This window comes from Pogona vitticeps, chromosome 3 (genome assembly GCF_051106095.1).
Source record: "Pogona vitticeps strain Pit_001003342236 chromosome 3, PviZW2.1, whole genome shotgun sequence".
NCBI classification, from domain to species: domain Eukaryota; kingdom Metazoa; phylum Chordata; class Lepidosauria; order Squamata; family Agamidae; genus Pogona; species Pogona vitticeps.
The window spans coordinates 49,523,232-49,537,072 of NC_135785.1; the positions used below are offsets into that span (position 1 = coordinate 49,523,232).

The following is a 13,841-nucleotide window of genomic DNA, read 5'->3' on the forward strand; positions in this document are numbered from 1 at the left end:
CCTTCGCCATGACAAGGCAGTGATCCATGAAGGGGCATTCATAGTTACAGGAAGCAATTGATTTCAGTTACTATTTTTTCCCCAAGGGGGTGCTACTAAATATTAAGTTAAGGGTGCCAACAATTTTGGCCAGTGCATTTTGGGGTTTCTGTGTGTATCAGATTTGACTTTTCTTGTGTGTGTGTGTGTGTGTGTGTGTGTGTGTGTGTGTGTGTGTGTGTGTGTGTGTGTGTGTGTGTGTGTGTGTGTGTGTGTGTGTGTTGTTCCAACGCAAACCAAAGAAATGAACATGTGAGTACTAAAACATTTGCAACTGCAACAATTTTTCTGAGAGAAGGGTTGTATTTTCTGACAGAATTGCAAGGGTGCCAATATTTTTGGCCATGACTGTAAGTATCTTTTAACTGAACTTGGACTGGGCAGTCATAAGGAGCAGAATATGCGACCGCCCTACATGTGGACAAGGCAGGGGAATGGAAATTCAGTTGGGCATCTACTCACACCACCATCATCTGGAGAGACTACTATGAACAGCCTGAAATAATTCTGTTGTTCCAACATTCATATCTTCCCTTCTTTTTGTCCTGTATATCTTGACAGGTTAAGACCTATTTATTAGCATTTGCCTTTACAGTTGTTTTACCTTGAGTTGTAATGTCCTACTTCAGCTTGTTTCATAGTGGTTTTAATCTGTTTTTGGATATTTTGTATATTTTACTTGTAAGCCAAATTATGGGCCATGGTTGAAGAGGAACTAAGCAATGCAGCCAATCAGTTGGTAAATTTATACCTTAAATTTGCATAACTACCTCTAAAGTCTTGGTTAAAAGGTAGTATATATATATATGTATGCAGCAAATAATAAATATGTATATTTCCTTCTGCACCTTCTTTCAATATATTAAGTCTATTTGGTGACTTGTTTAGACTTGCTAAAAGACCACATAGGAAGTAAGAGTGTGATCAGATGATGAAAAACACGTACATCTGACCGCACAGGAAAGGGTGAATTTGTGGGGAATGATCTCCTTTAATCCAGCCCTCCCGTCTGTCCATCCTGGCCCCCAAAAGTGGTAGTCCTACAGGTGGACTAAAAAGGTCCAGCTTGGGCATGGATCATGTTTGGGCTGGAACACAATTCCCCATATATCATGTAATCACTAGGAAATAGATCTCATCAGGCTGTTCCACAAGAGATCCAATATGCAGTCTATTTCCCTGTGTGGTCACCTTGTAACTCTGAGTAAATCTGGCTCTGGGGAAGTAATTTTTTTTTCCTTCTTCTTCCAGAGCACAATCTTTTTGCCCCCAAGTAAAGCTATAGAATTGTTTGGTGGGAAAGTTTACAATGTGTTAGGAGCATCATCTGGGTATTGAAAAAGAAAAAGAGGGCCTTCCAGTGAAAAAATTAAATGCTACAGAATTGTAGCATATAAGAAAGTGTTCAGATCAAAGAAACGGCATTGTAAGGATTTTTTTTTTAGCTTTGAAATCAGATGTTTTTCTTTGGTGTGGAATGTTTGCTTTCTATAGCATAGTGAAAGAGATACTTCTTTGTCAATATTTGTGGTAGATTAATCATCAACAAATAAATTCCCGTTGCTTTCTTTGTAATTGATCTAAATATCACTTTGTCCTTCCTACCCGGGTAAGAGAGCACAGTATTTTAATCTTGCAGCTTATTAGGAGGGGGGCTGTTGTTGTTGTTTTTTTAGAAAAAGGGGAGGAGACATCTACAAGAAGGGTCCATGCACATTTTCTCTTCCCTTTAATCCAAACCACTTCATGTGTGATGAGGTTTTACTTGTTGTGTGTCCTTTGTAAATGTCGAAAGTACTTTTATTACTTGATAGCTGGCATTTCTGTCAATCGGCAACTGTAAGGGAGAGAATGGACAGCTTGCTTCTCGAAGTTCAAACAGGTTAGTGAAAGATGCCCACCTCTGCCTGCTCGGTGGAGCATCAATGCAAGTCTTTACAGTCCAGTATAGCTCTACTTATATATCCAGACTGGCTGTTTTATTAAATGCTTCTGTCTCCTTTAACATGTGGCGTTTGCTGCCAGTGTAAGGATTTGAGTTATCATTCCAATACATTTAACTACAGTAATTTATTTTATAAAATTTCAAAGCTTTAGTAGTTGCAAAACATGTTTGGCTGTTAATTCCTTTTGTTTCCACATTGTTTTTCCCTCTTCTGTCCCCATCCTGCAATTTTTACATCGAGGCAAACTAGACAACACATATCTAGAACGTAATTTGAACTACAGCTCCCCAAAGTGGCAAAATACATATTTTTATCCTAGCATGAGTTTTCTTGACCTTGTATGCAATAAATTATTTAATTTTGTGATTAATTTCATGATCAGGACAGGAGTTAAACATCGACATCATTTGAAAGTCTAATTACCTTGCATGGATCTCTGAAATAATTGTCTTTCTTTAGAGAAAATTTAATACTATGGAATATTATTTTGTCTTAACGTGTCTATTTCTGGTTCTTTCTCATCTCTCTTATGTAGGTCATACCTAGTCATTTTTTATTTTGTTTTCTCTGTAGGGGACTTTTCTGAAAGCACAAATGTTGTAACCATTTTGTCTAAATAATGGCCAGAGCTTCCTTTGGTGCAGCATTTCTTTTACTGACCTTCTACAGCAACCTGTCGTATTCATTGTCAGGTGGGTATATCTGTTATTGATATAGCTGTGGCTATAATGATATGGTTTTCTAGGTATACTCTGAAGTGATTTGCTATACTTTTCTTCTGAAGGTGCTCTGGGGACTGTATAGCTTGCCCAAGGCTGGCTGTTCTCCTGGGAAGCACAGTGAAGATTTGAACCTCTAACCTCTGGGTTTACTGTACAGCCAGATACCAAACTCACTTAGCTGCCCAGCCAGATAGCTAAGGAGTAGAGATTTTTTTAAAAAATGTTTATTTACAACTGAGACCTAATATCTTGTGCTAACAACGTTTGACTGTTACTGTAAGGAAAATTATGTCCCAAATCAATATTGTTGCCTCCATTTCCCTCCATAATTACTTCTCTCTGGTTATGGTCAAATCATAATTAAATATCTTAAAATATTTTCCCTTGTATTATCACTTAATTCTGTGTAAAAAGCAAGGGGAAAATGACTCCTGTGTCAGCTAGTAATTCATTCTAAGCTCAGAGGTGCTTACTCTTTAGTACATGCCTAGGGTTAGCCTGAATTAAACAAACAAGTTTACTAGTGCTACCTCATTCTCTTTTCATAGTTTTTAGGGGGAAAAACGAGGCGAGCCAGTTTCTGAGCATTCATAAACGGGCTAACCAGTTTTTGGAGGAGTTTCGACAAGGAGATCTGGAGAGAGAATGCATGGAAGAAAAGTGTTCTTTTGAGGAGGCAAAAGAGATTTTCAAATCACAGGAAAAAACGGTATGAATGTAAACATCAGGAAATTTAAAATGTTGTAGCAATAGTGAGATACAAGGAAGTTCACCTCTCTCCTATTCCACTAATTTAGAGTTACTATAACCAAAAGATCTATAGTCAGAATATTATTTTCAGGTACCAACATCTCAGTTCCGCCACATGAAAATCCATTCTAGCTTGGTTAGGTAAATTTTCTTAATTTTCTGTAAATTAATTCTAGTTAAACCAATTTCATTTAGGGTTATAGTTAATATCTTGTGGCTGTTACTGGTAAACCATTAAGAATCAAATTCTTTGTCAATCTACTGCTGATTTCCCAAAAATCTCCCAGTATATCTGGATCTCTTTCCTGCCCTCTCCTGCTCTGTGGGCTGTTTCTACTCCCTCACAAGTGTCTGAATTATCTTCCAACAGAGAAAAGTTTAATCTAGTCAAGCTGAAGAGGTTTGCATCATACAATGCTTTTGGCCTTTCTCCCAATATGCTCATTTTCACAATTATTTTGCAGGTGGAGTTTTGGTTTGATTACAAAGGTAGGACTTTCGTTTGGCTTTGTTTTGTTTTGTTTTTTTGCTCCTTTTCTGTGTTTTCTGTTCTGTGTATGAGGTGAGTGATCACTAATGCAAAGCAAAGGCCTTGGTGGCTTCAACTGGCCTCCTCCCCTTTGACCTGCCATTATTTACTGAGCACATTTTTGTTCTGGTGGGATTTTGTTCTGCTGGGCTAAACTGTTTTAGCTCATAGTCTTTACTTATACTTACCTGGGAGCACTTTCCATTTAATTTTAAGATAACCTCTGCAGAGATGTATGCAAGAGTTCTTTTCTTATGTAGTTCCAGAAGAGAAATGTATGATATGTAGAGGTTTTTCCCATGATGTATATGTCTCGATTCTAATGTTCAATCCTGTCCCCCATAGCCCCTCTGTGCCCTTAAAACTTGCTTCAGAAGGCTGGGAAACCATCTAGAGCACGTTTTCCATATTATGGAGCATGGGAAGAAATGAAAGGATTAATTTCATTGATGGAAGCCAGACAGTCCAATGGAAGTGGCTCGCTGAATCCTCATAAACATGTTTGCCTGTCTCCCTTCAGAGTCATGGCCAAAGACAATTAAATCTAAACATCTGCAACTTGATACACGCATTAAGGGAAACATTGGCTTCCAAAATGCATTAATTAGTTTTAAGTAATTGTGATATTGCTGTGTTTCCAAAGCTGCAGCAACATGTTCAACCAGTGAATGTCATGTTTCCTTAACAACTGAATAGATTCGCAAGTCAGAAAGCAAAGTCCAAAGGACAACATAATCTAGGACTACAGTCACTCCCTTGCTATGGGTCAGTTCCACCACTTTGGATATGAATTGATAGGTTGTAGGTATGAACCATGATAGGATGTATGCCTATAGTTCTCAGCTGATGTGGAGAATACACTATTTCTAGTTTTGACAGTTGTGTAACTTGGCTTGAAGGTTTCAGTTTAACAGACCAAAGATCATTTTAGCCAATGCCATTGCAGGAACATTTGATAATTACCTCTGTAAATATATACAATAAACTGCCTTGATTTTTATCCCACTTTCTTTTCAAGCAGATTTAACTCCTTGTAAAGAAAACACCTGTAAAAATGGTGGAGTCTGCAAGGTTAAATACTATATGTATTCCTGCACTTGTCCGCCAAGGTTTGGAGGGCAACACTGTGAAATAGGTAAGTGTGAGATACTGACTGAGAGTGCAATTAGAAAGACATTTGCCCTATGATTTGGTCCAGGTTGGAGATGGGCTGGTTTGCTATTTTTCCTTCAGATCACCTGATGTACGTTCATGTCATTGCAACCCAGCCCCTTCCTCATCATTACCTACTTGCACCTTTTTGGGTTCCTATCAAGGGTTACTGTTTTTTTTGGGGGGGGGGTGTAAGATCACTCCATTTTGATGTGGGTAGAATCACTTCAATTCCAGTGGATATAGCCACTGGACCAAACCAAAGCAAATAGCTTTGGTTAAGTCACTTAACAATCTTGGGAAATGGAAAAGCTTAATTCCCCCTCTCCTGCAATGGGAAGGAAGAAGTATTAAATTTCTTTTTATTTGTTTTAAATGAGTCAGTGAATCTTTGAAATGGCTTTTTATAGCCCTTTCAAAGCATTGCTGATTCACTGTGTCAGTTAGCAATAATTAAAGAGATTGAAAGCTTTGTCTTTGAGGGTGGCAAGATCCTGCAGCTTTAGGCAAGGCATGGAGGAGTAGACAGTAGGGTGATTGTTGTTGTTTTCTTTTCCTTTAAAGGGAAAGAAGCTTGGCCTAGATTGTGCTGAACAGGATTGCTTGTGGTGCAGTGTGGTTGACTCTTACATATGGATGCAAGGATTAGCACAACTGATATAGTGCACATCAAAGCAACCCTGTTTAGCATAATCTAGACCCATTCAGGCCAGGATAATTATGCCATCTAGTCACACCCTGAGTCTAACATTAGCTAATCTGTCCAATACTCAGGGCTTTTTCCTATCTTGACTAATACAGCAATGCTGTATTGTAAAAATTGTAAATCTGTATTGCTATATTGTAAGTCTATCAGCAGGATTCCTGTTTTCAGATGTGCCTACTCAGACCTTAAAAGCTTCTTCAGAGTCCATTAAGAATTGTAGACAAAAATAAATAACTTTTCCAAGTTTCACAAATTGGTAAGCCAGTAGCATTTAGGGAGCAAATATAGTTTTGAGAGATGATTTGAATTCCTTGCTACTTGTCATTGACAACTTGCAGTAATAACTATTAAAAAGCTAACCGTGTTGCAGGATAGCAGTGACGACCCAAGTAAAATATGTAATTCTCTAATATAGAGAAAATGGAGTGCTGGTACAAGAATGGTGGCTGCTTGCAATATTGCAAAGATATCGAACAATCCCATCACGTGACCTGCTCCTGTGCATTAGGATATACACTAAGTGATGATGGGAAGACTTGTACACCATCAGGTAATTGTGAATTCTTGCTGATTGTAAAAGGTGATCTTAGATCTGCAGTGAGATATGACTCCTCTGCCCGCCCCCCATTCATGCAGCTCAAGGGAAGAGCAGTAAATTGGCAAAAACTGGGCATTGCCATTTTGGGGAGTCACCATTACTATTTTTTAAAAGGTGCAGGCCCCATCCTTGCAATGTATGCCTGTCCTACTAGACTCTCCAAAGAAGGGGATTTTTGGCTATCTTGACTACGAAGCCATGGTGAAGATTGTCAGGAACGCGCTTGTTTATATTTTTAGAGTCTCCCTCAAATGATTTATTGGGATGAAGGGGGCGGGGAGAAGATCCTCCAATATACCGGAACAGTTTGTTTAAAAGAAAAATGTAACGGGTCCATAAGACGGTTCATTGCCTGCATTTCAAGAAATGATACACACATGAGGGAATGGGGCAGAATCTAATGACTCAGTGCTCCTTTTAGTTGTCACAACAGACTTCCTTATGCTCAGTGGACTTGTCAAATTTTCTCTCCTTAAGACCGTTTCCCCTGTGGGTTGCTTAAAAAATTGACACGCTCCTATGAGGAGGGATCAACGGAAGACAACGGAACAAATGCTTGGAGGTTGCCTAGCCTGAATGAAACAATAGCCCAAGAGAACCTGCCCACTTGGAACCAGACGTTAGTTCAGGCCTCCTTGTCAGAGCTGAACCAGACAACAGCACAAGGAGAGATGGAGGAAGAAGGGGTTGAAGAGATGTGGGGAAATTTCACAGAAGAGGATTTACAAAGCTGGCCAAACTTCAACTCTACTGATGAAGGAGATTATACCAGAATAGTTGGGGGCACTTTCTGTCACCCTGGAGATTGTCCATGGCAGGTACATTTCCTTTTCTTGAAGGTTTTGATAGAATGGACTCACAATGTTGGAAATACAGTAGGATCCCCATATCCGTGGGATCAGTATTTGTAGTTTATCTGTGGTCTTAAAATATTTAAAATATTTAAAGGAAAAAACCCCACAAATATGCATTTCCACAATGTAATTACCAGAGGGAGCCAGACACCATGCAATGGATAGGGTTTGCTATTATCTACGATTTTCGACATCAATATTTTTACTGATCAAAGACACTAGTAACTTTTTTTATCATTAATGTGTAGGGAAGGCGTCAATGGGGAGACCCTGGCTGCACACATTCTAACCCTTCATGGGTTGGATTAACTCCATGGGAATGAGAGCCATCCTCCCTCACTTTAAACCAACATATAAAACACAATATCTGGAATTCTGTTGCTTAGCACAGTAAGTTGCATGTGACTCGGCCCATTACATCAGTGGGGATTAGGCGAATTATTTCCTTTTTAAGTTCCATTGATTCTAGTTGCAACTTACTAAGTCACAACTAGAGTAAGCCCATTTAAATCAATGTGTTGCGGAGGAATTGACTCTCCACTGTGACTTACTGTGCTAAAGAACAGGATTTTGGCCAGTGTTCCATTGTGCAAACAGTCCATCTGTGTAATTGCTACAACCACCCCCTTGAATGCTACAGTGGTACCTCACTGTGTTTTTATAAAACTTTTGTCACTATTGAGAATAACACAACAACCAAATTGTAAGAACTGAACATTTCTGCATAGGTATTTCTTCAGATCTCCCTACACTGGACATGACACAAATCCGAAATACAAACAGGGCAACTTCATTTTATTTTATTCACCTTAGAGTGGAAAGTTAAGAGATTTATAAACAGACAAGTAGTAAGTAGGATTAAATGCAAAGAAAGCATTTACTACAAATTTTACCAACATATGAGCATAAGTGAGATCTAGAGTAATCTTAATTGATTAGATAGGCAGGATATTAAATAAATAAATAAATAAATAAATAAATAAATAAATAAATAAATAAATAAATAAATAAATAAATAAATCTAAACATGCAGGTATACAGACATAAATATACGGTATAATGAATCATTATATAGAGGGAAAAAATACTACTAGTTATCAGAGGTGGGGGTAGGTAGAAAAGAGAGTGCTATTACTCACAAAAGGTAATTTTCACTAAAGACTAAATGCCATACACTAGGAAGAGAGTTTTTTCAGTTATCATACATGCTGGGACCCACCATCCCCAGCCAACAATTTTATTATGGGATTTGTAGTGGGTAAAACCATTAAAAATTACTGACAAAATAAATGTTAAAATGGCAAAAATAATACTTTGAAGGGGCCAATAAAAACATGGCATAAAGAATTGACAAACACACTTGCCCACTATTTTCTGTTTATTTAAAAATGAATGATATCATTAACAAATTATTTAGCCTCAGTTTAACTAGACAGACAATTTTTTCCTTCAGAATTAACATCAAAAAATGAGTCTCCCCTTTCTAATTTTAAATGTACAGTTTCCAAGATCCATTCTTCTTTTTTAAACTAGAGTTTGGAGATGCACCAGCCAGTAACTGGTGCAAAAGAAACATATGTAGAATTAAATATATTTTTATTCTAGTGATTATTTGAGTAACAGAATGGAACTTGTACTTTTTGCATGTAAAAAAACAACACATTCCAGCTTGTTTTCCCCATTCATTTCTGCAATCTAATTCAGGACCAGATAAGTCATTTTACTATCATTGTTTTTTTTTCAAAGAAATGTAAATCCTTGTCGATTTCCTGCAGATTTCCCAGATAGCTACCAATAAAGTAAAAAAAAAAAGCATGCCATTTATATACCACCTCATAGCATTTAAAACACTCTCTGGACAGTTTATAATTTAATTATGTAGGCTGCACATTGCCTTTGTCCCTGAAAGCTGGATGTGACTTTGGAAAGATGGAAGGCTGAATGAACCTTGAGCCAGCTGCCTGGGATTGAACAGAGTTTTGTCTGCAGTACAGTGGGGTCTTGACTTGAGAACTTAATCCGTATTGGAAGGCGGTCCTCAAGTCAAAAAGTTCTCAGGTCAAATCTGCATTTCCCATAGGAATGCATTGAGAACCATTTGATCCGTATCTGCTCTTTTCTGTCCATAGAAACTAATGGAAAGCTGCTATTCCGCCTTCGACCACTAGAGGGGGATATTTTGTTTCTTTTTTTCTTAGGTCAAGAAAGGTTCAGGGAAGGCAGGGAAAATACAGTCCAGGCAGTCTGAAGACTGTCTCCCAATCCACTCTCTAAACGCTGGGAGGAGTGAGCAAGCAGACAGGCACCCTTTTCACTGGCCAACAGTTAACTGAAAGTTCAAATTTTGCACTTTCCCTGCCTCCCACGTGTTTTTTTTTTCAGTTCTTAACTCAAATCTAAGTATGTAAATCAAGTCAATATTTTCCTATGAGAGTGGTTCTTAAGTCAAAATGTTCTTAACTCAAGCCGTTCTTAAGTCAAGACCCCACTGTACTGCAGTTTAACCACTGCACCACAAGGCTCCAATACCACCAATCTGTGCCTTCCGTGGCTTCTTACCAGTTTTCTCCATCCTTGCAGGGAGTAAGTAATTAATTATTGGATTGGATCAATCATCCTTTGTCCTTTTTCTTCCTAGGTATTAATCCAAACTAAAAGAGGATATGGTTTCTGTGGGGGCAGTTTAATCAGCAGTCACTGGGTAGTAACAGCTGCACATTGCCTTGATACAGTTATTCCACACCAGGTTACTGTAGGTGAGTGATTCAAAGCCACAGGCTTTACCAAAAGGTAAAGGTTTCCTATTTTTCTGAAACACATTTTCCCAGAATGCCATGTAAAAACCTGCAGTGGATTCTTCCATCCTGGAGTAAGTCCCAACCTTCCTATTTTTTTTTTTTTTTTTTACCATGAATGTGTTTGTAACCTATATGGTCAGAGATGTAAGTCTAAACACAAGATACCATAGTTCTTCAACATGGTTCTTAGCTCCCAAGTAATTTTTCACCTTGTGAATTCTGGAGGTGTAGTAAGAGCCTTGTTATCTAATTCCAGTGGGATGAAACCAATTTGGATATACACAATAAATATTTTAGCAGTAGATTTGGAACCTCTACCTTTTTTCCTAGATAGCTCCATGATTTAAGTATCTGGCTGCAGAGCCAGAGGTTGGGAGTTCGATTCCCCACTGTATCCTCTTAACAAGGGACGGACTTGATGATCCAGGGATGGGGGAGAATTTAGCAGCAGCAGTGTAGTTCTAGCTCTGTAGTTCTAAGGTGGTGATGATAATTTTCTTGGGGCTATTTCAATTCAGTTTCAATTCTTTCTGCTTACCAACTGGTTGAAGACCCCAATGCTACAGCATTGGAATTGTTTGTTGTTACATTCCTATATTTGTCCCTCTGTGTGTGTGTGTGTGTTAGCTGTAGGGATGAATTCAATAATGTACCCATTTGTGATTGCCTTTCAGGAGACTTTGACAAATATCAGAGAGAACGGCATGAACAAAAGGTGGGCGTGCGACAATTCTGGCGGCATCCTCAGTATGTTTCAAACAGTTATAACAATGACATTGCTTTGCTCCGCCTGACCAGTGACGTCGTTTTCAGCCACCACGTAATTCCTATTTGCCTCCCCAACTCTAATCTAGCGACTCTCCTGCTTGAAGGGAACATCCAGGGAATGGTCAGCGGATGGGGTTTCACTCACACCAAGGGGAAGCTGACTCGCTTTCTCATGAGGGTGAAGTTGCCTGTTGTGAGCATGGAAACTTGCAGACAATCAACGGAGAAAATAATTACGGACAACATGTTTTGTGCAGGTTACTTTGAAGAAAGTCAAGATGCCTGCAAAGGGGATAGTGGGGGCCCGTTTGCTGTTCCTTATCGTGGCACATGGTATCTCCTTGGGATTGTCAGCTGGGGGGAAGGCTGTGCTGAAGTGGGAAAATATGGTGCCTACACACGAGTATCCAATTATCTTTCATGGATAAAAGACGTTATTGACAGTGTGGATGAGGCTAGGTAATTTCTACAGATACTGAAATGAAAGCTCTTCAATATAAAATGTAGGCATTGCACATTTGATTCATTTGTGCAGCAAAAAGTATTTGGATGCAATTAGGCTGCAGGGCTGGTGCTTCACTGCTGCTGCTAAATTCTCCCCCCATCCCAAAATATTGTATGAAATGTTTTTTATATAAACACAGCGGATGGTAAAAAGCTAGTTGCAGGTAGAAATAGCTTTCTTTAGTGGAATGTTCCCTTAAGCTTAGAATAACTGCAGTTATTAATTTTTAGTTGCTTTGGTCTCTTAAAAAAACCCCCATTGGGGAGAACCCATAACATCTTCTCTGACTGTGAGGCTGCTAGAAACAGCAGAGAAATGGGGGAGGCTGTTGAGGAAGAAGGGATTCCCCTGAAATCAATTGATTTCTCCCTTCCCCTGGACTGCTGACTAGTCATTTAACAGGATTTTCCCACCATCACCGGCCTCCATATAGCACTTGCAAAGGATTGCTGTGGGACAGAGAGGCTTGAGAAGTCTGCTTCCACCAACACAGTTGTCATTATGCCCTGAAAACTCACTTCTGACTCATGGTGGCTTGTAGCAACTTTGCCCAAACTAACTAAAGGCTGTGGAGTCAATCCATTTAATGTTTTGCCTTCCTCTTTTCTTGCTGCCTCCAACCTCAGCCCTCCCAGTAGCCTGTCCTGCAAACGTGGGTCCATCCAAAATGGACCTGGGATGTGAAACAGGGAAGAACAAAAATGGAGCACAAGTGACCAGGCACTTTTTTCTCTCATGCGCCTTAATGTAATGCTTCCAGGGGCTGGTTAAATGGCTGTTTCCTCTTGATATAGTAAACTGTGGTTTAATCTCTGACAGCAAGCCAAGAAGGCAGTCAGAATTCTGAACCACCTTCATAGTTTCAGAGAAAGAAAATGGTGTAATTAATTGCAGATGTGTTGCGTTAATGCATAAGAACAGGAAACATTTGGGAACAAGGTAAACTAACGGTGGCTAATCAGATTGAATGTTGTGACTTGGACCTTGATAGCGGATACGATTAGTTCACTATTACATTAAATCCACCTGTTAGCAAGTCAAATTCTAGAAAGCATTTGAATTTAAAAATAAAATATTTTTAAATACTGCACAACATCCCCCATACCCTAACTTCCTAAACACATGGCACAGCCAGCTATTGCAAAGTGCTGCTCAAATCTCAATATGGTGCTGGAAACGAAGTACAGTAAGAGGAAACTAAGTCATTTTGCCTGAGACGTTAGGAGGAAAGTGTGAGTATAAAAACTCCAATTGTTATTCTGTGGTTTATGGATGTTATCGCTTCTGTATCATTTACAGCGAAGTCCTTGCTTTTTCTAGACCACAGTTCCATCTTTTTCCTTAAATAGCACTTCTTCAGAAGTGATTGATATTCTTTTGGCACCAAAGAAGTATTTGATGGGGGATGCAGTCAGCTCTTTTCCTCTTCTACTGGCACTCACTCATCAGTCACTAAATCCTGATACATGTTAAAAGCTTTAGTGGGTTTATCATAGGTTGGATGAGACACTGAGGAAATCCTTATTTTTATTAGATCCATATATAACAATAAGGAATGGGGCTGAGGGAAAAGAAGTGCTAGGATTCTGTAATCCTTAAAAAAAAATCTTGAAAGTTAATGTGTTACCTGGACTTTGTTCCTAAAGCAGCCTGTTCGTTCCCACACTTCAAATCCCCAGTCCACAGATCAAGTAAAAGAACTCTACAGGACCTAAGCCTTGGGAATATGGTAACAAGGGGAAATGTCTTTTGGTGAGGTGAGCTAAAATCATGAAGCAATATTCATCCACCTGGCATCCTGAGGTCGAAGACATTCATTTAAACATAAAGGGTGTACACATTTTGTGAATGAGATCTCCCCAGGAAACCTATTGCGAGGCCGCATCTTTGTCTTCCTGCTATACTATGACTCTACTTTAATTCTGCATCCAAGTTCGCGCTTTTAAGTTTTTCATCTCCTTCTGTTATGAACTGGACTAGACTGTCCCTCTATCCATCTCTCTTTTGTGGAGTTATTGAAGATACATAAAACACACCCTCTGACTAGAAGCGGCACACAGAATATTTCAACTGGTTGTTGTTTTACTTCACACATGATCACTGATGTAGTCTGGCAAAACAAAGGATTATATCCAGCAGCTTGTTCATTTATAATAGTTACAATGAATAAAAGGGATGAGTGACATCCCCTTGATTCAGTAAGTCCATAATGTCTAGGACTGGCAATAGGAATTAACTTAAAGGGGAACTTTTGCAGTTCAATCCTACACATGCTGAGCTTAATTATAAGAGTTTAAGGAACAAATGTTTTCCTTCCTTATATGTAAATCCTTATTAATTCTTAATAAATATGTTTATGAAGCCTTAGTCTCTCTTAATTGTTCCAACACTTATACCCATTTTTACAGCAGCTTACAGTTAAAAGATCCCATAAATGAGTATAAGGCATATATATGTACTAATGCAGTCAACAC

The 13,841-nt window shown here is 38.9% G+C and overlaps 1 protein-coding gene across 1 annotated transcript; it reads left to right on the forward strand.

Annotated features, from left to right (window-relative positions):
• Positions 1-1,781: 1,781 nt before the first annotated feature.
• Positions 1,782-12,986, forward strand: LOC110075865 (coagulation factor X-like). Its single transcript, XM_020787492.3, has 9 exons — positions 1,782-1,921; positions 2,559-2,677; positions 3,256-3,416; positions 3,922-3,946; positions 5,005-5,121; positions 6,260-6,394; positions 6,920-7,260; positions 9,935-10,052; positions 10,769-12,986. Exons 2-9 carry the CDS (start codon positions 2,605-2,607, stop codon positions 11,323-11,325), a joined length of 1,527 nt encoding a protein of 508 aa, XP_020643151.3. The 5' UTR covers positions 1,782-1,921; positions 2,559-2,604; the 3' UTR covers positions 11,326-12,986.
• Positions 12,987-13,841: the final 855 nt, after the last annotated feature.